At 40.5% G+C, this 27,623-nt stretch overlaps 2 protein-coding genes across 4 annotated transcripts in view; one reads left to right on the top strand and one right to left on the bottom strand.

Annotated features, from left to right (window-relative positions):
• On the top strand, positions 1–12,552 carry LOC144534599 (FERM domain-containing protein 7). The gene is made up of 13 exons (XM_078276604.1): positions 1–92; positions 219–378; positions 4,210–4,314; positions 4,394–4,436; positions 4,679–4,757; positions 4,896–4,993; positions 5,329–5,443; positions 6,154–6,301; positions 6,726–6,821; positions 6,923–7,086; positions 7,921–7,989; positions 8,326–8,398; positions 8,708–12,552. Exons 1-13 carry the CDS (start codon positions 1–3, stop codon positions 9,932–9,934), a joined length of 2,469 nt encoding a protein of 822 aa, XP_078132730.1. The 3' UTR covers positions 9,935–12,552.
• LOC144534011 (serine/threonine-protein kinase 26-like) overlaps positions 11,442–27,623 on the bottom strand; it is a 27,342-nt gene continuing 11,160 nt past the window's right edge. Inside the window, exons 4-12 of one of the 3 annotated variants that reach the window (XM_078275610.1) lie at positions 27,233–27,289; positions 25,849–25,957; positions 24,876–25,033; positions 17,783–17,968; positions 15,976–16,118; positions 14,412–14,508; positions 13,833–13,895; positions 13,478–13,605; positions 11,442–12,690 (exon numbers count right to left, since the gene is read on the bottom strand). In XM_078275610.1, the coding sequence (XP_078131736.1) occupies positions 12,666–12,690; positions 13,478–13,605; positions 13,833–13,895; positions 14,412–14,508; positions 15,976–16,118; positions 17,783–17,968; positions 24,876–25,033; positions 25,849–25,957; positions 27,233–27,289 (966 nt within the window). In that variant the 3' untranslated portion in view covers positions 11,442–12,665. Of the gene's footprint in view, positions 12,743–13,477; positions 13,606–13,832; positions 13,896–14,411; positions 14,509–15,975; positions 16,119–17,782; positions 17,969–24,875; positions 25,034–25,848; positions 25,958–27,232; positions 27,290–27,623 lie in introns of all 3 variants that reach the window. The other 2 variants (XM_078275611.1, XM_078275609.1) reach the window with 2 other exon arrangements.

Here is a 27,623-nt window from a genome sequence, read left to right as displayed (position 1 = left end):
ATGGAGAGCGCGCGCTCCAGCGGCAGCCACGGAGAGGATGAGGAGCGCGCGAAGCCGTCGTGCCGCTGGGACTTTTGGGATTTACTCTCAGGGTGATGGATATTTCGGGTGGTTTCGGTTGTTGTTGTTGTCCTAAATCGTCCTGAGACACACACACACACACACACACACACACACACACACACACACACACACACACACACACAGAGAGAGAGAGAGGGAGAGAGAGAGAGAGAGAGAGAGAGAGAGATGGGGGACGGTCACCGGCGGACCCGGAGACTCGGGAGCCTCACGACCAAGTCCCGGGTCTCCAAGGAGACGAAGCTCCGACTGCGCGTGGTCTTTCTGGATGACAGCGAGCGCACGTTCGAGGTGGAGGTACGTTTGTCATCCATTGAAATAGGCTAATAGCCGACTTTAGGAAAGTAACGTACTGTAGGCCTATTTATTTTACTGCACATGTGCATCCCTCTCTTGTTTATGAATATTTATGATTTATTAAATGTATTCCACATTGTTCTCTCTGCTTTCACACCTATGGATTTTTAGATTCATTTTCTCTCTCTCATTTTGTGCGATTTTATTTCTGTCCTTCCAAATATAGTCTAACCTATAAGATACTGTGTCAGGACCAGCGGTAGGCTATGTACTTTACTTGCTATACTTTATACTTCTTCTCCACTACATTCCAGAGCTAAACATTGTACTTTTCACGCTACAATTATCCAATAACTTTATACTTGTAGGACTCATCACTGCTGCCTGGGCCTTCCTGCTTGTTAAACCTCCGGGACTCTGCCACCCTAAAGTATTTTTTCACAGTGTTGTTGTCCTTATTGGACAATCAGAGACAGAAGAGACTATAAAACGGAGATTAAACTGACACGAAACTGAGGTTTGAAGTCCCCCACCATTAAAAGAAATAGTTTTTCTTGTTTATGTCCCCTGAAATGTCTCTGTCTCTGTTGAACATGTATCAGTTTCCATTCATTCATAGTTGCACAACTTAAGAGTGAAAAGCCTCACTACAACATGACTAAAAGAGTTGAATCAATGCTTCATTATAAGCTTTACAAAATATTGTTATATTTGTTGAAGGCCTTTTGTTCTAGACTGCAATAGATTGTTAGGGAGAGACGTCAATATAGAGGATTGTATTTTGAATTTAAATCTTATTCTATATTTATATCTTAAATATCAATACAGCTGGACGTGAAAGGTCAACACTCTGCTGTCTATGAACTGAGTGACGGGTTTTCAACATGGTGACATCGCCTGCAAGGCAGGAAAGCAATCTAAAAAGGGACTTTCACTGTGTGTGTGTGTGTGTGTGTGTGTGTGTGTGTGTGTGTGTGTGTGTGTGTGTGTGTGGCTTGCAGTATTGTGTTAGCAAAGTAGCTCCCGTTTTCCACGGCCATGCTTTTTCTGTCAGTTTCCCAGCAGCCTCCGGGACATTAGTAGCATCTTTAAAAGAGGAGGAGGTGGAGGAGGAGGAGGAAGGATGAAAAAAGAAACAATAACAGAAAGAAAGATTAAGGATGGATGGATGGAGATGGATGGATGGATGAGACTGTCCTCCCCTCCAAAAATGCCAACATAAGTTGTTTGTTCAAGCAGCATTTACGACACATATTTATGTTTTTAATGGCGCCGCCCTCAAGTGGCCGTAGTAATTATGACGGAACCAATGCAGGAAGTAAGGTGATGAAATACTGTATAAGAGCGCCAAGTTCCTCGTAAATAAATGGACTGTATTTATATGGCGCTTTTCTAGTCTTAATGACTGCTCAAAACGCTTTTACAGAGTACAGAAACCATTCACACACTGTGGCGGAGACTGCCATACAAGATCATCACCAGATAAACATTCACGCACATTTCCACGACGATACTGCAGCATCGGGAGCAGCTCAGGGTTCAGTGTCTTGCCCAATTAGCCTGACGTCGTCATACTCAGATTCTAGTCAGAATTTGAGTCTGCTACTGCTTCACTGGGCTGTGATCATGGGGCGTGTTTCAACCGAACCAGGACAGAAAACGCCTCTGCACTCAATTGGAAAGACCTACAACCAATCAGAGCAACGGAGACAGACGTCACAGAAGCTGCAAGTCAAAGGCAGGCTTCGACAGAGCAAAGGCAGAGGCGGCAGTTTCCGTGTCGTGCGGACGGGTATGGCAATGTGTATATATACACGTGATTGCGGATCTCTGTTCCTTATTTAAAATGAATGCGCTGTTGATATCTTCTATAACAGACGCGATGGCGGAATCTACACATCTCAATTCTCCAGCGGCAGCGATCTTTGTTGTAAACAAATTCAACCCAAGCGCTCTTTGGTGACATGTTTGATTACGTTACTGTTGATCATCTGTCCATCATCGTATAAAGCCCGCCCTGACAATTTGATTGGTCCGAACAGCTCTGGATCGAGCATAGCTGCTCCACAATGGATCAAGTCCAGATCAAGATCAAGTCGGGAACTTCCCGACCTCAAATGTTGTGGGCGGGGCTAAGTTCGGCTGGCATCCAGGCTATTGCCCAATGACACTTCGACATGGGACTGCAGGGCCAGGGATTGAACCACCGAGCTTCCGAGTGGTAGGCCACTGCTCTACCACCTGAGCCAGAGCCGCCCCAAAGGATGCAGGTTGGCGTGGTGGATAGGTCAAACAAACGTAGGACATTCACCCAGGAGACCGTAGTTTGTGTCCCGTTAAAAAAAATTAAAAATAAACCGATTTTTTTCTTAACTTTAAGTAAACATGTGCTTAACCGGAAGGGAAGTAACGTCTGATTTTAACCCAAACCACCACCTTTTTCTAAACTTAACCAAGTACCTTTGGTGCCGAAACCTTACCAAACTATGACTGTTTCACAACGTTAACGTCATGTTTAAAACAGCAACCGGTACGTTTTCTGGTTTAGACATGAGGACGGAAAACGCTCCTGGTGGGCGTAACAGAGGGTAGGAATAAACAACCGATACCGTTGTATGTTTAAAATGCCTTTTTGGGATGGATGGATGGATGGAAGCACAAAATAATACCCACCCTGTGATTAGTATATCTGGTGAAATGTGTGTGTGACAGACCAAACCCACACTACAACCATACAATAGGTTTCAGGTTGTGTGTGTGTGTGTGTGTGTGTGTGTGTGTGTGTGTGTGTGTGTGTGTGTGTGTGTGTGTGTGTGTGTGTGAGAGAGAGAGAGAGAGAGAGAGAGAGAGAGCATCAATTCCGTTTGTAAAAACCTTTTGACTCAAAATAAAACAAGACGTTTATTCAATTTCTGATCTGGAATCGTATTCAAATGAGTGCTAGTTAAATCATTTTATATCTAACGAAAGCTGTATTTCATTGTTGTTTTCCAGCACATGCTGAAAAACAACAATGAAAGAAGATGAATTTCCAGTCAGCATTAGACAGTAAAGTTGCATTCCACTCAATTTTACTCTATTCCGCCCTATTGAAACTACGTAACTGCTCTGTTGTTCTGGGGACGGCCATTTGTTTCAGTAATCATTGGTTAGGCCTCTGTTCTCTTCATAATCGGTTACAGCTGCTATGTCGCTCTTCTTTCTCCTCCTTCCCCCCCTCTCTCTCTCATGACAAGTTAATGAGGGGCGTCCAGTGACCCCCTCCAGGGCGCTAAACGCCGGCTTGCAGACAGCAAACTCTAAAAAAAAACCTTGTGTTGCAGTGCACAAACATCTCGGTAATTAGAGAGATGAGAGCGAAGAAGCAGGATAGAGAGAGGAATGGGAGGAGGAAGAAAAGGAGAGAGATTGAAGAAGAGAAAAGACGAGGCAAGAAGAAGAGAAAAGGATGAGATGGGGGGGCTGGTAACGTTTCGACCTTATAGGATGACATGATGGTAAACCGATCAAAAAGTATACGTTAACACTGACAATAAAACTAGATATTGTATCAGAATTTCAAGAGTTGCAAAAACAACTACAATCACAAAAAAATAACAAAAATATTCAAAGATGTTTTGTGCAGGAGTCAAAGACTCAAGAGTTCATATGACCTACAACAGAGAAGAAACTCTTATTATGCAGAGTGAACTAAGTAACAGAGAAATTGAGCTGCACCACATACAGTAATCTGGGGTCCCCTGAGTGTCCCCGGACTCCGGTCTTAAGGTCTCAATTAAAAAAGCCAATTATCCCTCTCACTTTCTTACACCATCTTTAATTCTCTCTCAGCAAAAGGTTTTAGGAGGCGACTTCTTCAACAAAGTGTGTGGTCATCTGAAGCTGCTGGAGAAAGAGTACTTTGGACTGGAGTTCAGACACCACGGCGGCAGCTACGTAAGAAGATCGAAAATCACACACGCACACAAACAGAATATTTAGGAAGAATTTGCCATATAATGTGTTTTTGTTGCAGGTGTGGTTGGAGCTGCTGAAGCCGCTGGCCAAACAGATTACATGTAAGTGTTCTTATTTTTGAAATAAGGCAAAAATAAGTAGAGCGTTGAAACTATGATATGCATCCACATGATTGCTTTAGTTTGGAGTACGGTTTATGGATTTGCAGTTGTATGATGTAGGTGTGTTAGAAAACCTCCCAGCATGCACTGGGACAATGCAATTATGTTTCCGTCAGCTGTATGGGCAGAGTTAGCAAGCAGTTAGATACTTCTTTTTGTTTTCTCCTCTCTCTCTCTGTCAGACACCAACGATCTGTTCTTCAGGTTTATAGTAAAGTTCTTTCCACCAGATCCTGGACAACTTAAGAGAGGCCTCACCAGGTAACACTGTCCTGTGATAGGATCAATATTTTCTACTAAAAATCTAATGCTATCATAGTTATCAGTTTAATTTGACATGCATGCTTCCTTCTGTTTTTATGTGTGTGTGTGTGTGTGTGTGTGCGTGTGTGCGTGTAGGTATCTTTTTGCCTTACAGATAAAGCAGGACTTGTCTAACGGCAGTCTGACCTGTAATGACAACAGCGCAGCCCTGCTGGTCTCTCACATACTGCAGTGTAAGCATTAAAATATTGCACATATTTACATCTACATGTAATTTCTAAAATATAGAATTTAATTGATCTACTGTATATTTATAGTACTTCAGAATTTTTGTTATTCCAAATTTTGTTATTTATTGTGATTGGTTTATATATATATATATATATATATTATCAAGCATTAAGAGGATTAACAAGTTATATATTTTACTCAAGTCAACATCTGGGGAAAAAAATACTTTATTGTATTTGAATGAGGAAAGATGGAAACACTCAGAGAAACTTCCCCTGGCTGGGTGTATGTATATATTGTTTCACCGGGCATGTTTTTATGTATGTGTGTGTTGCAGCAGAGCTAGGGGACTATGACGAGGAGCTGGACTGTCACCATTTAGAGATGAAGCAGTACGTCCCCAACCAGGAATATCTAGACCATAAGATCATGAAGCTTCACAAGAAACACAGGTACACGTGTTGATGTTTTCACCGCGGATGTGTTGATCTTCACCCCAAAGCCACCAAAAGGGAGTAAACTCATCTCAAAGCCTGTAAAACATTATGTTTAGCACACCCAAAGTCATTAACGGTTAATATATGTGACGGCGTAAACTACGAGAACTACTACGGGAAACTCGATGACTCTCGCTACGTCTAGGATTATAAATACAGGCAGGTTTTGCTTGTGTATTTGAAAGCTAGAAAGCTACCCGCTAGTCTACTGAAGGCTTTGAGGCCTACCTGGCGTCTTCAGCTTCGAATGAGGGGCAGCCTGCTTCTCAGAATTTGTCAGTCGGTGCAATATAAAAGTAAAATATAAAATGATAGTGAAAAAGTGTTCCTGAGAGTCTTGTAAAGTGGCCGGTGCTGTTCCGAATGGGGGTTGGTGAGGGTTCAGAGTCCAGACTTGTTGGGGGCAGAGGGGAGGCACAGTTAACAGTTCAATTTGTTTGACATAAAAAAAAACGCAGACATAAAATTAACACAAACTCGATGGGGTAACGTCACGTCAAAGTCAGAAAGCACAATCCTCTTTAGCAGTCTCTCACTCAGCTGTTCCACCGCTATATGTGTCCCTCAAGTCTGCGGCCCGGCGGCCAGCAGACTCGGAGCTGGCTTATGACGTGACATATAGCCTGCCCTTTTCATTCAGTCCCTTTCTCTCTCTCTCTCTGTAGAGGTGTGTCTCCAGGAGACTCTGACATCCAACTGCTGGAGGTGGCGAGGAAGCTGGACATGTACAGCATCCGGCCTCACCCCGCTCACGACGGGGAGGGAATGAGGATCAACCTGGCTGTAACACACTCTGGAGTACTGGTCTTTCAGGTATGTGCTTCATGGTCTGAAAGACACTTTCATAAGGATTAACCTTCCACAAATCTGGGTACTAAAAGTGCGTACTGACACTGTTCTACTCCAGCAGGAGGTGCTGTTTTCAGCCACATTAGCAGTTAAGCTATGGGGATGGCAGTGTTAGTTTGTTGGTCCAGAGTGAAATAGCTCGACAAATATTGGATGGATTGCCATGACATTTGGTACACACATTCAGTGTGTCCAGAGGATCAACCCCAAATAGTTTTGTGATCCTTTGACTTTTTATATAGCGCCACCAACAAGTCAAAATGTCCACATACATGCATCTAAAACAAATTAATGTTGAAAATGTCGCACGCAAAAAGGTGAGCGTGTTATATCCATCGTCTTGCACTAAAGGACACAGCAATGGATTGATTTTATCTGTGCTTTCTAGGGAAACACCAAAATCAACACGTTCAGCTGGGCGAAGATCCGCAAGCTGAGCTTCAAGCGCAAACATTTCCTCATCAAACTACACGACAAAGTTGGGGTGAGGATCGAACTCCTTGGATGGGTGGACTGGAAGTTGTGTGACTGCATTTGTTCAGTTCAGATACTGTATGCGTCTAACGCAAGTGTTTGTCCATCCAGCCGTCGTGTAAGGACACACTAGAGTTCTGCATGGCCAGTCGAGATGTGTGCAAGTCCTTCTGGAAGATGTGTGTAGAGTACCACGCCTTCTTCAGGCTGGCAGAGGAACCGAAGACAATACAAAAAAAACTGCTGTCCTGTAAAGGCTCCAGGTTTAGATACAGGTAAAACACACTGTGGTGATATAAAGGTAAACTCGGATTCAGATTTGCTTTAAAGTGCTCATATTATGCTCATTTTCAGGTTCATAATTGTATTTAGAGGTTGTACCAGAATAGGTTTACATGGTTTAATTTTCAAAAAACACTATCTTTTTGATTTACTGCACATCTCTTTTCACCATGTGTGTTGAGCCCTCTGTTTTAGCTACAGAGTGAGACCTCTCACTTCTGTTCCATCTTTGTTGGGAGTCGCACATGCGCAGTACCTAGGTAAGGACTACTAGCCAGTCAGAAGCAGAGTATGAGGGCGTGCTACGCTAGCAGCTAGGCGAGCATTATAACGTGTTACAAAGTGACGAGCATTTGTCCCGGAAGTAAAGGCTGGACTACAGTAGAGCTGTTTGGAGCAGTTTGTGAACAGTGTTTTCTGTTGGAGATGGTAAGTCCCTTTGGGGTGGACTTTGGGTTTTTTCACTTTGTAAACCTATAACATGCACAAAAAAGAGGAAAGGAAAGGAAAGGAAAAGCCAAAAAGCATAATATGAGCACTTTAAATCTTACCAATTAGTTTTTCTTTTCTGGTTTTTCTAGTTTCAAATGTCGTCTACTTTTGTTGTTGAAACATGTTGAACTGATGCACAAAACGTACAGTTCGGGGCACCAACGGGGAACAACCTTCGGGACTGTTCATGTCTTTCTGTTGACTAAGTGTTCCTTACTTTCACTTTCCTTTCACTATCTCAACACTTGTAATAGTACTTGTACTCAAACAGAACATAAACAGAACAATGATGATGATATACTTTTTTTTAATGCGTTATTTATATTGTGTGGCAGCGGACGGACGCAGAAGCAGCTGCTGGAGTGTATGGGATCAGGGGAGAAGAAGCCTTCGCACTTTGAGAGGTGAGAATAAACTCATCGGCACAAATCAAACGTATCAAGGTATACACACTGATTACTGCTAGAATTGACCCTTTTAATGGAAATACCACCATTAAAAGGAGCAAACTGATGCACCAACAACTACCACAGGAGCTTTAAAACTCTTTTAAAACTAACACTACTCACGTTTTCCTTCTCTTCTTGTATATTTTAGCCATTTAGAAAACAGATACAATAACCCTCAAATCTTTGATCACCTTCCTTTGGAGGTCAAGGGTCAACTAGATTAAAGGAACATTTGGAAAAGGGATAAAAACACGAGCTAACAAGCTTTTTGTCTTCTTGCTCTTCATCCAGAACCTACTGTCAGTCAGACTACGATCGACAGTGTCGCTCCTCCCCTGATCTCCTCACGGACGTCTCCAAACAGGTCATAAAAACTATTCATGCATTACTGTAAATAAGAAGTAGAGCTGCATCAATTAGCTGAATAACCGCTAAGTCAGAATATTAGCCAGTTAAGTCATTGTCGAGTTGGTTTTACATTTAGGAAATTGAATATATTTTGTTTTTGGACTGTAGGTCGGACAAAAGAGGACCTTTAGCTCCAGGATATTGTGATTGGCATTTCTTTCTTCAGTTTTCAGATATTTTATGGACCAAACAATTGATCTAGAAAACTGGCAGATTCATTGATAATGTAAATGAGTTCTTATGTTTTTGTGTCTTACCTCCTCAGATGTACGAGCACTCCCACCTGTTCACCCGGTCAGGTAATTCCTTGGCGGTCTGCAGTCAGGATGAGTTGGACCCACATCATCGAGGCGTAGACAACGTCGAAATCGGTGGAGGAGGGGCTAAACGTAGCCAATCATCCGTCACTTCTCTCTCTCCATCATATCTACACCAGTCAACCCTCTCGCCCAAGATAAGATCCGCCTCCACATCTGTAATGGAGGACATGAGGGTCGGACGGATCGGGGCGCAGCGTCAAGCCCAAAGGCTAGCCGGTGTCTATGGAAACCGCTCACGGCGTCGGCCCAATCCTCAGCCACACCCTGACGCCGCTCAACAGCTGGTTCTTCTCTACCCAAACAATCCTGCCTACCAGTATCACCCAATCCTCCCAACATTCCCATTAGCAGGTTCCTCGCCTCTCAACCGATACCCCTACTTGTCAGACTACGTTACCGTTTCCTCACTGGAGCGGTACCCGCAGCCAAGGAGGCGGGATTATGTGAGGATGGATGGCATGTCGCGGCCGCCTTTCTATCCGCTGAGCTACGATTCGCCGCCAATCTCGCCAATCAGGAGGAACCTCCGCCCCACCGGATCAGGCGGGCTTGGATTGGCTCGGGTCTACCAGCCTGGAAGCAACGGGGCGAGGCTCCTGGGCGTTGGACATACAGAGGCGGGGCATTACAGCGATGACTCCAACTTCCTCCCGGGGCTCCCTCGCCGCGTGGCTAGCCAACCAAATGTCAAGTTTAACCTCTCAAGGAGTTCTAACCCTGCTTTTAACCCTGCCTCTGAGTTCCGTCCCCTTGGTTACTACCCCCACCTGACACGCCCCTCCAGACCCACCTACCTCCCTCTAAACTCCTCCCCTCTGCCCAATCGACCCACCTCACTATGCATGATAGGAGGCACCGCAGGAAGCTACAGCGACTCAGACCCGGAGGTTTTCTATCCGTATTACTGCCCACCACCCCCGAAGGGGAAAGTGGTACGGTCCGCTGGACTAGCCAGGATGAGGTTCTCCTCCGGGAGCCTCCAACTGGACGAGGAGGAGGAGGAGGAGGAGGAGGAGGAGGAGGAGGAGGAGGAGGAGGAGGAAGAGGAAGAAGAGGATGGAGCAGCGAAGGAGAAAGCAAAAAAGAAGTTGAAGGGCAAAGAAGAGAAGAAAGAAAAGACAGGAGGAGATGGGACTAAAGGTGCTGCAAAGATTACTGAAGTCACATTGTGAAAACTGGCAGGATGGGTTTTAAAATAAAAAACATCCACTACAGACTGTAGAATAAACAAGACAATTGTAATAAACGCGATGGCTTCATATGTAGGAGAAGTGTATTGTTTACGAGGTGTGCTGGCAGTTGAATTGTATAGTTTTTGCCTCGTTTTCGCAAAAACCTCCGCTTCTTTGGTAGCCACATTACGGGTACAAGCTAGCAAATTTGGAGGGTTATTATTATGTGTAAAATTCTATCTATGTACTGTCACGGCATAACCACAACCCTGGGAAAACTTGATAATATCGTCTAGGAGCTTCCAAGGTTTGGTCGCTCGTGCATTTGAATCTAAAGAGCTGTACACTCGGTTGCCAGGCTACAGGTAGTCTATATCCACGACGTTCCACTGACACTGTTACCTTCCGCTTTCTTTGTGTTGGCATTTTAAACTCCGGTGGATTTATGAGGACTATGGTTAACTGCTCTTCAGATCTCTGCAGGGTAAATCCAGACAGCTAGCTAGACTATCTGTCCAATCTGAGTTTTCTATTGCGCGACTAAAACAACTTTTGAACGTACACAGGTTCCACCAAAACAAGTTCTTTTCCGAGGCTATTTTGCAGTGGCACCGTTGCTCCGTCCGGCGCTTAGCGTCGCCCAAGACGATTGTGATTGGTTTTAAGAAATGCCAATAAACCAGAGCACGTTTTTCTCCCATCCCTGAATGTTGTATGGACTGGCCAGACCCTCCTCCGCAGCGCTGTGGAGGAAAGTCTGGCGAAGCGAAGCGAGACAAGGCTACAGGTAAAGCTGTACCGCTTCGTTCCATCATTCGACCAGCTCTCCGTGGTCCGACGCTAATCAGCGTCGTTGACAGTTCATTTATAGACATTCAAAGACGCGGACAATAACATAACGCAACTTGATGGGGGGGAACGATTCAACACTCAGAAACCCACGTCTTTCCTCCTCCGACTCGTTGGAAACTCCCCAGCTGCCCTGCGAGCAGCCTGGCAACCAATATGAAGATTGTGCCGTGACAGTAACCGCCCCAGCTGACTATCAAAGGTCCAACAATTTGTAGCAGCCTCGGCCTTAGAAACTGACCTGGTTTACAGTTTCGTACAACTTTTAAGACTTTAATATGTTGTTGGTGTGATGCCTACGTATGTTTGGAAAACTTATTGGATAACTTTCTGGGTGATGTAGAATTCCGTAGAGAAATGTGAAGATTTACAATGTGCCAATAAAGGATTATACAAGGAAGAGAAGATTTTCAAATGAAATTCATCCGATATTTACTCTACAATTTATCATATCAGTGTTGTTTTTTTGTTTTTTTTGAATCAATGCAATCAGATCATATCCAATTCTTTAAGACATTGTGATAACAGAAATTAAAATAAAAGCAAAGATGGTTAGAAACTACTCATACCCCAAATTTAGAAAATTCTTTGCGACACTGATGAAAACCTTTCTCCAGAAAAATCACAACGAAGTAAACAAAGAAACAGATGAAACGCGTTTCTCAATCAAACTTAAATATTTATTCATAAAACTCTAAGTCCCGCTACGAAAAAAAAAGTACACTTCTGTATAATCTTACATCTTTCATTTTACATTTCCCCCCTCAACAAGCATTTTCGTATCCCTTATGATATATAAAAAGATAAAAATATACAATGACCAAGTCGTATAGTGTCTTTGGTACAACCTATCAGTAATATCTTTGATTACAGCTCCCTTCATGCTCTTGGAAAGGACCTGTGCTACTTTCCAATGCTGGTATTATAAACAACATCTTTACACATCGAGCGTTACGTTAAAACTAGTAAAAACAAATCTTGGAAAAATGTTCATTTTGTTTCCTTTGCACTGAAATCTTATTCCAAATAGACACTTTTTGAGCTACACACATCCCAGGAAGTTAATCCCAGAATGAAATAGGTGAAATAGGTTTATGGCTTTATGAGCTAAAATGATGACAACAAATAACCCTGAAAATTTGATGTGTTAGACTTTGAAAGTTAGACCTGACCTGGACTGAATTCCTGGATCAAGGAACTGTAATATAAAGCATTACTAAAGACAACAAACAATATGTTATATTGGCATTTAATCTGTCTCAAGTGCTACTGAAGAAACATATAGACATCTATCAAGAAAAGTCATGACTCAAAACATACCACTGCTGATGGTGAAGAACCCTCTTCTGTATATCTTTCTGGTCTAAGGTGACGCCTACTTTTAGAAAATGACTCACAGCATAAATAATGAAGGCACGTGATGGTTATTTTAAGAATAATAATTACATAGACTTACTTTAAGCAAGTCCGTGGCCCAAAAAAAGGGAAAACAAAAAAAATCCAAGTGACAGCTCTAGATTGTTTCTTCCAAACTTCAGAGCAGTGGATTTAAAAAAATAAAATGCAGCTATCTTTCAAATCCAACTTGGGAAGAAAAAAGGTATTCAACCAGCAACAGTGAGTATATATATTCATAATATATAGTGTATATATTACATTAGTAGTGTGTGTGTGTGTGTGTGTGTGTGTGTGTGTGTGTGTGTGTGTGTGTGTGTGTGTGTGTGTGTGTGTACAGCGAGGAGACATCGCACAGCAAATATCCTCTGTTTCCAATCATCCAGCAGCGTCACCGTATGGAGACACAGTCTCTCTTCACATAACGTACTTCCTTTGCCAATCCATTTTCTGAGTCCTTCAGTTCGTCGTGAATCTGAGACAGAAATTAAAAAAAGTAGGGAGAGAAAAAGCTAAATGTTTTGGTCAACGAATGATCTGACGGAGGACGATACAGATCTTGTTCTGAACGAGAGAGAGAAAGATTCCAAGAAAGGCAGCAGGCAGAAGATGAGGAGGAATTACACACAAATAAAAGAACCTTGAAAGATTTTTTTTTAAGAAATTTAGATTTCTTTGAAGTATGGTTGTATGATATCCATAGTCAGTGTATAAGCTACAGTAGATGGCGGTCGGCACGCCCCCAGTTTGGAGAAGCAGGCAGGAGTACAGACACGGAAGCTAAGCAATGTCCTGCTGTGGACGGGGGCAGCAGCTAAAACGTATCTAGCCACATCAGTTTAAGTGTACGATATATTTAGAATATTTTCACAGCTTTACTTTGCTGTCAGACAGCCATTTATGATGGGGAACTGAAGCTGTTATCTCTGCTCTATTCAAAGCTACCAGACTCCCTTGACATAACAGTAATTTGACCTCGCAGAACATGGGAGTTGCTTCTCTACCACTGTCTCCGTTGGTTAGTTTGTTTGGTGTTCAACTCCCGTGTTAAATTAAGGTAAAATTACTGTTTTTGTCAAAGGAGTCTGGTGGCTTTGAAGAGAGCAGAGATAACAGCTTCAGTTCCCCGTCGTAAAGTGCCCAGATTATAAAAAAAACACTTTTTCTGGGATTTGGGGTGTTCTTTTGTGTCTCTGGTGCTTCCACACGCATACAAACTTTGAAAAAAAAACCCATCCATGCTGTTTTAAGTGAGATACGGGTTTCTGAAAGGGAAAAAGAAAGATGTACTTCTGGTACCTAGCAATGATGTGTGTGACCATCCTGTCTGTGATGCCTGGACAGACCTCTTCAGCCAATCGGATGTTGCGTTCCAGCTCCTCGATGGCCAATCGCTGCTCAGAGTGCTCCTTGTGCTGCTGCTTCAACTACAACAGACAATAAATAAAAAAGGTCTGCCATTCGAAACCCAGACTGGGGTGATGTCCTCAGAAATGTTTTCAGTAATTTGGGGGTCTGAACACATTGTGAGCTAAAGAAAATGACTGCTCAGTGTCAGAAAATGATTCAAAATAGGATATTTTCATATATATATATATATATATATATATATACACACACAAAAACATACATACATACATACATACATACTAACCTCAGTAAAGACAGGAGAGATGACTGTGGTCAGACTGGCTGATTTACTCTGCTGATCCTGACCCTGCACAGGTAAATCAGAACAGAAGGAGAAAAACTGCATTGAAAAGTAATAAAAAAACAAGCTGAGCATTTCATTTGGTGCAGTTCTCTACGGCTGAAGAGCAACTAAAACAGGAGATGTTAACCATGTTTGACGTGACAAAAGTAATCGTAAGATCAGTGGTCTTGTTTTATCATTTTATCCCTTAAAATCTGTTGAGAAATTCATGTATAGTTATTTAAAAACTAAGTTATTTACTCAAATTTTACAAAATGAAGAAACATCTCTTACATCATCAAAAATCTCTTACCTCTCACAAATCCATTTATTCCTCATGCCGACTACAAGAAATGCTATTTTCTCCCTTTCTGTTCAACTTTTCCTCAAAAAAGAAACCATTGAATGATTTGAGCATTTTGACATTTTCTAGAAGCATTTCTCCAGCTGTGAAAAGCTGTTTCTGAAGTACATGCAGGTGGATGTTATTTGAAGGACTACTTTCATCCCCTATATTCACACTGTAATGTTGGTACTGACCGTTCCATTGAGGACCTTCCTGCCCTCCGTCTTCTTCTTACGGACCGTGGTAAAGGACCACTCGGGAGACTCGCTGTTCTCCTTATTACTGGACTCACTTTACACACACACACACACACACACACGTTACTCACCAAGCACATATAGACAAAAAAAGATCCCAGCTTCCTGTTTAAACTGGAGTGAAAAGATCTCTGCCACCAGTTAAAACAAACAAAAATCTACATCTACATCATTTATTTTTTTGAATTTTATTTCAAGTGCAATATCACCATAGGACATGGTCTCAAAACACAGTACAACAGGAAATTCAGTAAAAGTTAGGATTAAAAAAGATGATTAAAATCATTGTGGATATATAGGTAAATGGAAGTGAAATAAAAAGTGGTACAAGGGTAAAAACAAAAGATAGAGGAAGTCATAATGATGGTCCACAATGTTTGGAAAACAGAAATGTTTTGATTTAACAGTGGTGATAGAGCTGGCTTCTCTGACATAAAGAGGTGCTCGATAAGAAAAGGCACGGTGGCCTGCCGGAGATGGTCCGGTACCATCTTTTTCCTCCCCGATACCGATACCTGAACTTGCGTATCTGCAGATACTGAGTACCGAGCCGATACCAGTGTGTTAAATTATCCAGTTTGACAGTCAGTCATAACGGATACAAGAACATAAATAAACTACTTTAAAGTAGATCATCATCTGGGCTAAACTACGCGGTACTGGATCAGCGCGTAAACTCAAGTATGCAGCTGTGGCTCAGGTGGTAGTGCGGTCGCCTACCAATCGGAAGGTTGGGGGTTCGATCCCTGGCCCTACAGTCCCATGTCGAAGTGTCCTTGGGCAAGACACTGAACCCCGAGCTGCTCCCGATGCCGCGCCATCGGTGTGTAAATGTGTGAGTGTTTATCTGATGAGCAGGTGGCACCTTGTACCACAGTGTATGAATGTGTGTGAATGGTTCCTGTACTATGTGAAAGCACTTTGAGTATTTGTTAAGACTATAAAAGCGCTATATATATATATATATATATATATATATATACAGTACATTTGATACCGATACCAGCATTTTAGGCAGCATTGGAGGCTTTTCCGATACTGGTATTGGTATTATATATAGCTTGAGGAAAACGTGAAATTGTCGCATTCTGTCTCCATCTTCAAGAAAAGTCTGAAGGAAAAACTGCTCAAAACATACGATTGTTGAATATTCCTAAAGTGTTATACATTTGTGCTGGGATCGTCTGTCTGTCTGTAGTATTTGTCTATGTTGAGTCTATTGTGACTGGATTTGTTTCTGTTTTTAAGTGTCTGTAATCTGTTGTATTTGTCTATGTTGTTTCTACGGTAAATTGAGTTTTTGGTGCCTGTATATTCTCTGTTGTATGCTTATTGTTATCGGGCCCCCTCCGAAAAGCTTTTAGCAGCTTATTTGGAGTTCCCCATTTCACGCGGCCTACATATGATCATTGTACCTTCTGAAATTGTGTTTAATGATACAGTGATGACGAATGATAGGAGACATCTCTAGTTTTTGCCACAACAAAAGTAATCCCGTTACCTGTCTGAGTCGTCAGAGCTGCTGCCGCTGTGGCCCTCCTCCTTCCAGCGCCTGTACCGGTCGATCAGCTCGCTGAGGTAGGACGTCTTCTTACAGTGTTTGACGATGAACTTGTGTTTGAGGAGCTCTTTGGCTGTTGGACGCTGCATGAAGAGAGAGAGCAGAGAAAGGCCATCTTCATTTCAGCTTTTCAGTCAGGGCTTCATGGAGGTTCAGAGAGAGAAAGATGAATTGTGTGCCGAGTTCTGCTTTGCTTGTGTTGTCGTTCTTTTTTGTTTCTTTGTATTTTAAAATGAAATTTTTTTTTTTTTTTTAACCCACGTAAAATCATGCGTTTTATGATTTTGCACGGCCCCCTTTCATAAATAAACTGAATCTAATTGAATTCTGGACGATAAGTGGAACCGTTTTTAAAATTGTACTTATCCTAAGACCTTTTCTTATACGGGTTATATATGGAGGAGAAAGGGAAAATACGAAGGAGATAGAAGAGGAGCTGTTTGTCCACCAGGGGGAATTAAAATGCAGCTACAACCACACAGTAAAGGGAAGCTGGCTTAAAATGAATGGCATGGAAACAAATTGACTTGAATCAAACTTCCCACCTGAAAAAACTATAAAAGAATTGAGTTCAAGTACTGAACAAAATGACTCATAGTAGAACAAAAAAAAATAAAAACTATTTAAACACAGGCTAGATGTTCAAGTCAAAACAAGCCAATTATGTATCAAATCTGTATTTTCTTGTATTTATGCATCATAATTTCGATCCTAATACTTCACAATACTTTGGCAGTTGTTTTTTTCTGATCTTAAAATTGTTTTTATAACATCAAAAGCACTTGTAAAAACCCTAACCCCTAAAAAGACGATTAAACCCGGACTGAGTAGTAAAATATCTTTTTACGAGTCCAAGTATAAAACCAGTGGTAGAGTATTCATAGCCAAAACATACCTGTAAAAATATTCCGTTACAAGGAAAAGGCTTGCATTCAAAATCCTACTTGCATAAAAGGACACAAGTAGTATCAGCAAAATGTACTTTTAAGTATCAAAAGTCAAAGTATTTGTACCAATGTGACAGATATATTACATTATAAGATTGTTAATACAGATGCGTCAATGTTAGAGCAGCATGTTAATGTTGGAACGGCTTCAGGTTGAACTACATTTAACTTCTTTATATACAGTTAGCTAGTTCAGCTCAGTGGTTCCCAAACTAGGGGTCAGGCCCCTCCAAAGGGTCACCAGAGAAATCGGAGGGGTCGTGAGATGATTAATGGGAGAGAAAAAAAAAAATCTGAAACTAAGTTTAATACACAGAATTGTTTCCATGATTTGGACTTTTCACTAATTTTTGCGGTTTTGTGATCATTTGAGCCTCGAATAGTCATTTTAATGAAACCATGTAATTAGTTTGGAGGGGGAATGTCTCTTTTTGTTGGATCGGAAAGAAGGGGGCTAAACTACATTTTGTAAGGGGCCACAAGTCAAAAAGGTTGGGAACCACTGGTTGTATTTTAAATCCTGACGGTTGTTTTTTTTTCATGTGAAGCAGCTACAAGTGTCAGATAAATGTAGTGGAGTAAAAAGTAAAATATTTCCCTCTGAGATGTAGTGGAGTAAAATTATCGAGTAAAGCACAAGTAGCATAAAAACCAACCAACATAAAAAAAGAACCTTTATACAGAGCTGTGAGGAGAAATTTAAAAAAGTGAGAAACAATGTTTCATTACAGTGAATGTAGATTGTGTGTGTGTGTGTGTGTGTGTGTGTGTGTGTGTGTGTGTGTGTGTGTGTGTCTTACAAAGGTAGGGTCCTTGTTGAGGCACGCCTCGGTGAACTCTTTGAAACTCTTGGAGAAATCGCCGCTCAGCGTCGGAGGAGGAGACTTGGGGATGTGGAACAGCACTCGCATCGGATGCATGTCCGAGTTGGGAGGCTCTCCCTTGGCGAGCTCAATGGCCGTGATGCCAAGCGACCAAATGTCGGCCTGCAAAGACACGCACAGTCAGAATGAACAGACATGCACTGGCTACAACGGGGTCAGCCCTATGTTTCCACAGCCATATGTTCCCACATTTCTAAGAATTTCTTTTTCACTGAAAATTAGGCCCTATGTTCCCACAGTGTGTCACAATTAATCGTTGTGACACACTCCGTTGTGAGCAGTTGTGTAGTCTAATGGATTGTAGTGGGTATACTGTACTGTGTATATAAATATATATATATATATATATATATATATAGGCCTATATATTTGGGCCAGAATCTGCAAGGGTGGGCATATCATAGTGGGGGGTCTGGGTGTTCGTTATGAGTGTCAACAACTTCATTTTCTGCATTTGGAAACACTTTAATGCACCAATTCACGGTGGAACCTATATTTAGCCTATACTAAGAAAAAGAACACAAATGACAATTCAAAATCAAAAATATAATGGAAAGTATGTTGTTGCGTGTCATTGGGCATTTTTAAGTGGGTATATGGAGCTTTCTTAGTGGGTATACTGCGTATACCTGCGTATCACGTAGACTACACCACTGGCTGTGAGTGATGGGCAAGTTTGAACAGGATTTTCTGCAGCTCTTTTTGTTAAATTACCAAGAGCAACTTTCAAAACCAACAGCAGAATTTTACAACAACAACATTTAATTTATGTACAAGGACAATGCAGAATAATCAACATCAACACCGTGGGTGGTGGAGGGGGAGACCGAATGAACGACACGAAAATGCAAAAATACTCACCTGCGAATATTAAATAAAACAGCAACAATACAACATCAGTGAAACAGAAAGTTTTTTAGGCAAAGGTTTTGTTTGATTTTTTTTTTCCCCAGGTAGAAAGTGATTGTTTTCATTATCAATTACCAGTTACCTTTTGTGATTAAGTGATTAACTGTCTGTAAAAATGTGAAAAACATGTAATGAAACATCTTCAAATTGCTTGTTTTGTTTGACCAACAGTCCTAAACCTAAAGAATATCGTTGTTTATATAGAGAGATAAAGCCTGGGCCAGATACCACATGACAAAGGACGCTGCTGATTAGTCTGAATATAAGAAATTAAGAAATTATTGTACAACCAAAACAAGGAATGCAAAATCAAATTATTATAAGTATTCTTTATCAGATGACATCAAAAACCCTAAGCAGTTATGGAAGAAACTTAACTCTTTAATTAACAAAACCAATAAAAGTCTTCCTACCAAACTTAGAATGAACAACAACATTATTACTGACCCTATGGCAATGGCCAATGCTCTCAATCAACATTTTTCCTCTGTTGTTCTCAATCATTTGAACTATCCTATTCTAGCATAACAAATACTGTGAACAATGGCTCATTCTCATTTTCATTTTCAAAAATTCATCCCTCTGATGTCCAACAGGCAATCTCAGAAATAAAATCTTCTAATGGTGCTGGTCTTGATGGTCTGGACATTAAGTTTATTAAGCTTTCTTCGCACGTCCTAGCATTTCCACTATGCAAGTTATTTAATTTATCACTTTCCACTTGCGTAATTCCATTAATGTGGACATTTGCGAAAGTAACACCACTACACAAAGGTGGTGACTCATTTGACGTCAACAATTATAGGCCAATTTCCATAATTAGTAATGTAGTTAAGATGTTTGAAAAGCTTATTTTTAGGCAACTAAAAATTAACCTGGATTTAGACCTAATCATTCTACAACAACAGCCCTTACAATATTTACCAATGATATTTTTTCTGCACAAGATAACAACAGGTCTACTGGTGCAATTTTTATTGACCTCAATAAGGCTTTTGACATGGTCAATCATTATATTATTATATATCACTATATGCTATTGGTCTTTCCAAATCAGCTGTTCTCTGGTTTAATGCATATCTTCATTACAGACGTCAAAGCGTGTCTCTTAATGCTGCTCTCTCCCAGCCTAGAATAATTGAAACGAGTGTCCCTCAGGGTTCTTCCCTAGGGCCCCTTTTATTTTCCATTTTTATAAATGACCTACCACAAATGTTTAGACTGTCAGATCCATCTATATGCAGATGACACAGTTATGTATACATCTAAACATGACATATCTGAGATTCAAATCTCACTTCAATTTTATTTCAATCGTATTCAAACATGGTTTTCTTCTAATCTGCTTCTACTGAATACAAAGAAGTGCTATAGCATGCTCTTTGCAACTAGATCTGCACTCCATAAGCAAAATAACTCTCTTGAGGTTAAATTCCTGGATGGTACACCTCTAGAGAATGTTGAGTTTAAATATCTTGGCCTCTGGCTTGATTCCCGACTTACCTTCAGACTTCATATTGACTCCATTGTGAAAAAAATAAACTGTAGCTTAAGAATGTTATACCGCTCAATTAATCGTTTTACAAAACAGATTAGATTAAAAATGATTACTCAACTATTATTGCCTATAATTGATTATGCGGATGTTGTTCATCAGAACACGTCAGACACATCAGAATGTGATTTATAATAGTCTCTGCAGATTTGTTCTGAGGTGTCCATTTAGAACCCATCACTGTCAAATGTATCAGTCATTGAATCTTCTTTCACTAAATGCTAGACGTCAGTTTCACCGGTTGCAGTTTATTCATAAATGCATTTTTTCAAACTATCCATCCTATCTGAAACAACACTTGATTTTATATCAATCATCCTATAGTTTAAGAGATACTGACCACCCTTTCTTCTCTGTACCACATATATTCAAAGAAATTGGGAGGAGAGCCTTTAAATTTAAAGCCCCTTCCGATTGGAATGGTTTACCTAGGTCTTTTAGATCCATCTCCTCTTTTCACCATTTTAAGATGGCTCTTTTTAATTATTTGCATACAAGCTGCAACTGCTTTCCTCATGCTTGATATTTCTATTTTTATTTATTTACTTTATTTTATTTATTTATTATTATTATTTTAGTTTTCCTTAAAATTCTTTTTTTCAACTGTATATTGACCTTAACTGTTTATTGTCTAATATTTAATGGTTTGAATGGGGAGGATATGGGTGGTTTTGGTGTGATGGAGAGCTTTGTCTTTTGTCTGTCAGTATGTATGTATGTTTGATGTATGTTTTTCTTGAGGTCTCCTCAAATTGTTTTGTCAACTCTTTTGTCTAATTGTGAATGTATTGTTTATGTTTGCCTTTAAGGACCCCCTCGAAAACGAGATGCTACATCTCAAGGGGTTATTCCTAATAAAAGAATTTATAATATTATAAAAACAAACAAAAATCTGCACATTTAAGAAGCTGGAACCAGCAACGCTTTGACATTTTTGCTTGATAAATAACTTTAAACGATTAATTGATTATCAAAATTGTTTTAGCTGCTACTTTGTTACAAGCTTAAGTTTATTGTTAACGCGTAGTGAATCAAGTCAACAGAGATCACACAGCAAATTTTTACATGAATGCAAACACACACACACACACTCCGGAGGTTTGTGGCTGAAAGTTGGTGTGACACCCACTAACCACATGTCAACACATACACATACGTTAATGTAAACACACACACACACTTAGAGTGTATTAGCTTGGGGTACAGTATAACAAAGGCACACAGGTTGAATGTCACATCGTTTCAACTTGCTACAATGACCATGTGGCAGCCAAGGTAACACACACACACACACACACACACACACACACACACACACTACAGTTGTAGCTGCTCAGGCTCACATTACAACAGGATGCTCTGTGACTGTTTGACTGTTAACGCTGTCGGCTCGATTACCGTTGCACACTGAACATATGGCAGCCTGTAGCAAGAGACAACTTGTCTTCAAAATTGCTTGCATGTATCCTACTTAAACTTTTTGCGAAGAAGACACAATTGACCCGTTCCAACATACACTTTCCTGCTGCCCCAAATACAATACTCACTAGAGCACCAAGTGTAGATTAACCTGCCGCTGGAAATAGTCCCAAACCTCACGTTGCATTTTTTTTTGTGCAATTAAAGCTACAAAACTGATGTGAAATCAGGACACACACACACACACACACACCCCTACACCTTTTTTGTAAGCTTGTTCTGACTGCTCAGGTTACGGTCGTAGTTTACGTAACTGTTAGTGGTGTCTGGAAACTGTCTTTGGTATTTCAAGGCTTCCTTCCCTTTACAGAAGAGTAAAAAGGAAAAGGAAAAAGCCTGAACAACACAATCCACCTCCCTACCACGTGCCACCTTTATAATTAACTACAACAAAATAAAAGCAGGGCTTACAGCATATTACTGTGAAGTTAACGCTTGACAGACTAACATCACTTTGATGGCTGGTAACTTTTTATGGGCATTTGTTTTCATGTTTGCCATTTCACGAATGACATGGTTATCAAACACCATCAGCACATCTATGAATAGTGAAAATAAGAAAAGATGAGATTACATAAAAACTAGTTGTGCCGTAGTTGCAGGACGAAGTAGGAAAGAAGGCAAATATTAAAATATCAATCAAGGTGAGGAGTAAAAAGAAAATAATTAGTTACGTTGTATGAGAGCATCAGCTAAAAACACTACAATAAATACATGGTGAAGTCTGGTGAAAATAACATTCTGTTTCCAGACATTTTTGTGTCTGCTACTTTCTCTCTATTCGTTCTGTTTAAGCTTTAATGTTGTATGACTGCGGTATTAGTCATACAACATGAAAAATTATGCAAACACACATTCGTTGTTGTGGGCATTCTTAGGATGAAAGTAACATTTTGACACACACAACACATCAACTGACACACCCTAGAGTACACACACCCTAATGGATTTGCCTCATTTCCAAAACACACACACACACACACAATATAGACAGAAACAAAGAAACACAGAAAGCAGGTCAGGAGACGTCACCTTGTTATGTAATTTCATAAAAAGACATTTGTTTACTTTGTTACTGGGTATCCCATCCAACTATTTAAACCAGCCATTTTACTTTTGTGCGTGTCTGACTGCAGCAGGTGCAGCTATGAATGCATGAATGAAGAGAAAGTTGAGGGAATCCCCTCTAAATGAAATCATTATGACCATAGTTAGGGATTAAATCAGGAAAAGAAACCTGTCATGGCGAGACTAAAGGGTTTTCCAGATCTATATATAGACATACAAGTTACATTAAACATGAAATAACAGCTTAAAATCCTATTTACTTTGACTTTTCTAGCTGAAGTCTAGACAACAGGACACTGTGGGTGTTTCTAATAGATGCAAATAAAACCAAGAACACTGTGGAAATAATGCAAAACAACCCCAAAGCCGGACACAACAACAAAACCCCCGTGGTGGAGGTTGCTACAGCAATAGCTAAATGCATCGCAAACATGGCGCGCGGTGTTAAAGCAACAGAGGAATCCCACAGCAATAAAGTGTAGATTGAAGCCAGATGAGTTTTTTAATCAACACATGGGAGAAATGAGACCAAATCACTTTACTAACTGTCTGAGTTTTCTGTCTACGTGTGAAAACTCTTTGCAAAAGGGAAAGAAGACACAACCCTAAAATCTCTTTAAATGCAGAGTATGGAGAAATCTAGAGCTTGAGAGGACTGCAGCACTAAGGTTACATTTACATTGCTACGTTTTTTTTTTTTTTTTTGCTACGTTTACACCTCGCATTCACACTGCCCTGGCGTTTCAGAGCCCCTAAACCGGAGAAATAGGTACTGCCCTTCTTTGTATTGTACTTATTTTTTATTTATTTGTGACTTTCTCTTTTCTCTTAAATTTGCTTTCTATCTTTCTTGCATTCTTTTTTTTTATTAATGTAATATGATGATGTGTTGACCTGCCAAGGGACTACAGATGAAAATTTGCTTTTTTGCTAACTCTGGCACATTTACATTTTGAGTGTAAACTTGAAATTGATTTGCATTGTCCCTTTTAAATAATCAAATAAATAAATAAATTAATTAATTCATTAATTTGAAAACACTTCTGACCCCGTTCTAGTTTGGAATCTTCGGGGGTTGTGTTTCAGTCAAAAACTGCCACAAACGGAGACCTTTGGCAACACTGACATTGACTCCAATGTTTCGCCGCCTTATTGGGTCATGACGTCTTTGAGACTAAGCTACTAACGTTACCATGGCAACTACCTGCAACAGGCGGAGTATACATGCTGCCTACTGTTTACCCCGGCACGTGCATGCCCAGTATACGAGGATGTTGATGAGATACATGCTGTTTGGGCGTGTTAGTTTAAACGGAGATTAGTTCTTCTGCTGGAGCTAAAAACACTTGTGTGCACGGAGATCGCTTTTGGCTCAAAACTCGGCTGAAAAAACCAAAACGTAGCAATGTAAATGTAGCCTTAGTCACAGTTGCTAAGCTAGGATTGGACAATCAGTGTTTGTTTTAATTTGCAACACCACCAACACAATTACTATCAAATTTGAGTTGCCTGCACCTTTAAGTAGACTAGAGATCATCAACAGGGGGCCCTTGACCCCTAGGGGGGTCCTCAGAGTTACTGCAGGTGGGCCGCCAAATGATTTTTTAATTTTTTCTTTTTTTGTTTAAGTTTCTTTAATATAAAGTTTAAAATATGTCTGAAAATATAGATAACCTTAAATCCAGCAATTTATTCGCAAATATGTATCAACATATTCATAAAAAAAAACAAAAAAACATGTACATGTACATTACACAACAGTGATGACAGCCTTACTGGTAGCTTTCCACCTGTATGTTTAACATTAAACCATGATGTGTGAAATATAAATGAATATCCATCCATTTTTATTAATCCGGCCCGATTTAATATGCAACTAATTTGTATACACTATATGTAGTCGGGGGTCCCTGCTCCATGTCTCTTTCAGCTAAGGGGTCCTTGGCTTAAAAAACGTTGAAGACCCCTGAAGTAGACGAAGATAACAGGTTGTCCTACCTTGGAGTCGTAGGCGGACTGCTGGATGACCTCCGGAGCCATCCAGAACGGCGTTCCCACGAAGGTTTCCCTCTTTATCTGCGTGTCCGTCAGCTGACCAGCCACACCGAAGTCGGCCAGCTTCACCTGACCGTGCTCCGACAGCAGGACGTTGGCAGCTACGGAGAATTAACCGCATTATTACGACGAGCTTCGGTTAAATCAAAGCTTGTCTCGTGCCAGTTTCTTTTTGGTATATTGTAGTTTCATTCACTCATTTTGAAACAACGGCAATCACCCTTTAATGCAAACGAAGCAGGTCAAATTGAACTTTAGATACAATTTAATATTGTAAGTGGCGTTTTCTTTTGCGGGGTGCAAATGTTCCACCAAAACAAGTTCCTCAGTGGTGTGGCGATAGGTCTGGCAATGGAAGACTAGTGTATTAGCTACAGTAGATGGCGGTGGGCATGCCCCCAGTTTAGAAAAGCAGGCAGGAGTACCGACACGTAAGTTAAGCAATGTCCTGCTGTGGACGGGGGCAGCAGCTAAACGTACTTTAGACACCTTAAAAAAATCGTTTTAAGTGGACACTATATTTAGAATATTTTCACAGCTTTACCTTGCTGTCAGACAGTCTCGAGCCAGTTTCTTTTTGGTATATTGTAGTTTCATACACTGATTATGAAACAATGGCAATCACCCTTTAATGCAAATGAAGGAGGTAAAATTGAACCCTAGAGTGAACGTAAAGATTTACAAAGAGTATGTTTACCGCATTCAGACAGCTCTTTCTGGTGGGGAATTAAATTATCTCTGCTGTCTTCACCAGACTCCTTTGACAAAAACAGTAATTTGACCTCGCAGAACCCGGGAGTTGCTGCTCTACCGCTGCTTCCATCGGTTACTTTGTGTGACTTTGGTGGATCTAAACTAACCCTTTTAAACACCAATCTATAACCAGCTGGCAGCAGTAGTTTAGTCCCATCCGTACCTTTGATGTCTCGGTGGATCTTCTTCTCAGAGTGCAGGTAGTCGAGCCCTTTCAAGATCTCCTTCAGCATGGTGGCAATCTGAGACTCATCAAACGGACCCGCCCGAAGCTACACACACACACACACACACACACACCTTTATTCGTAGGAACTCAAACACACCCTGTTCATATAAGACAAGACTCAACACAGAAAATTAGGCAATCAAAGACGCCATATAAATCAATAACCTATCCTTTTTATTCATATTCAATTCCAAGCGTATTCTTGAACAGCTGCTTCATAGACCTACACATTGCCTCTCAAACAATACAGACCAAGTGTTTTGATTTTTTTTTCTTATAAATTGGACACAACTGAAAACAATTTTTGATTTTTTTTTTTTTTTTACTTGGCTTTCAATTAATCTCATTCTTATTTTGTACAAATTCTCTCATTTTTATTATTCTTAAAAGGTGCTCTAAGTGATGTCACACGTTTTTTAGGTCACATACAGCAAACATCTCCTCACTATCTGCTAGCTGCCTGTCCCCTGAACACACTGTAAAAAAAAACGCGGTCTCTGTAGACAGCCCAGGCTCCACAAACGGCAACAAAAACAAACTGCTCCAACCGGCAACACCAAACATAACAAACAAAAGTGTTCCAGCCAATAACCGATAAGAAGGATTTGGGGGGGGGGGTTAGTGAAGGGAGGGGGAGGGGACGGGATGAGGAGGAGGGAGGGGCGAGCTAGCCTCTGTTTTGTTTGACAATACTTTGAACGTCAACAAGAAGTGACGTCACCCAACATCACTTAGAGCACCTTTAATAGTCTCCGTTTTTAATTTTCACATATGTTTTATCATCTAGGCCTGCTGTCTAATTGCCCTTGTTTTAATGTGTATTTTTTTTTAAAGCACTTTGAGCTACATCTCTTGCTCTACAAATAAAGTTAATTATTATTATTACCTTTTGGAAAAACCTTCAATATTAGGATTACTTCTGGATTTAACTCTCCGCTCTACAGTATATCTATCTCCCTTCCCTCACCCTCCTTCTCTCTACCAGGCAGGCAGGGGGACAAACTGAGTGGCATACTGAAAATGGATCTGAGAAGAAAGGGTAGTTTTGGAATAAAATTGAAATAGAACTAAAACAAATACAAATTAAATACATTTACGTGGCTTAGTGGAATATAACAGCTGAAATCAATTTTAGTCCATAATTCTTCCATGTATAAAGTCAAAACAATAACATAGCTTCCAGTACTTTGGGAGATGAAATAAAAGTGATTGGAATTCTGAGTCTAAAGTCTAAAACTTAAATAACCCTTTTCACATCACGAGTGATGTTTTATTTTTTCTTATTTGACGGACTAGATCAATAAATGTCAACACTCACCAAGTCGAGCGCTGAACCTCCGCCCAGATACTCCATGATGATCCATAGTTTACTGCCCTGAAGGAGACAGAACAATGCAAGTCAATCCATCAGATTATGCTTTTAATGTAGCCTTCAAAAACTAATAATTATCCTTTCGAGATTTCAACAGCAGGGTGGCTGAGGGCCGATATATAATGCCGATATGTTATTTTTTTTTAATTTTTTTTTGGAAGTGATGATGTACAACAATTGAATGATTATAACAAAACAATTGCTGAACTTAAATGAACATTTATTTAACACTTATATTTTCTGCATTGTCTCAGTTTAGTCTATGCTAGGTTGTAGGCTATAGCCAGTGGTGCTGGCAGGATTCTATTTCATAGCACGCACACAAGAATGGCCCGCC

Source organism: Sander vitreus, chromosome 19 (assembly GCF_031162955.1).
Source record: "Sander vitreus isolate 19-12246 chromosome 19, sanVit1, whole genome shotgun sequence".
Classification (NCBI taxonomy): domain Eukaryota; kingdom Metazoa; phylum Chordata; class Actinopteri; order Perciformes; family Percidae; genus Sander; species Sander vitreus.
This window is presented reverse-complemented; position numbering and strand designations above follow the sequence as displayed.

Excerpts from the sequence above, each read along its gene's own strand:
- LOC144534599 (XM_078276604.1), top strand. The coding sequence starts at position 1 with ATGGAGAGCGCGCGCTCCAGCGGCAGCCACGGAGAGGATGAGGAGCGC. Across the intron at positions 4,437-4,678 it reads GCTGGCCAAACAGATTACAT|ACACCAACGATCTGTTCTTC; the intron begins GTAAGTGTTCTT and ends TCTCTCTGTCAG. Across the intron at positions 4,994-5,328 it reads GGTCTCTCACATACTGCAGT|CAGAGCTAGGGGACTATGAC; the intron begins GTAAGCATTAAA and ends TGTGTGTTGCAG.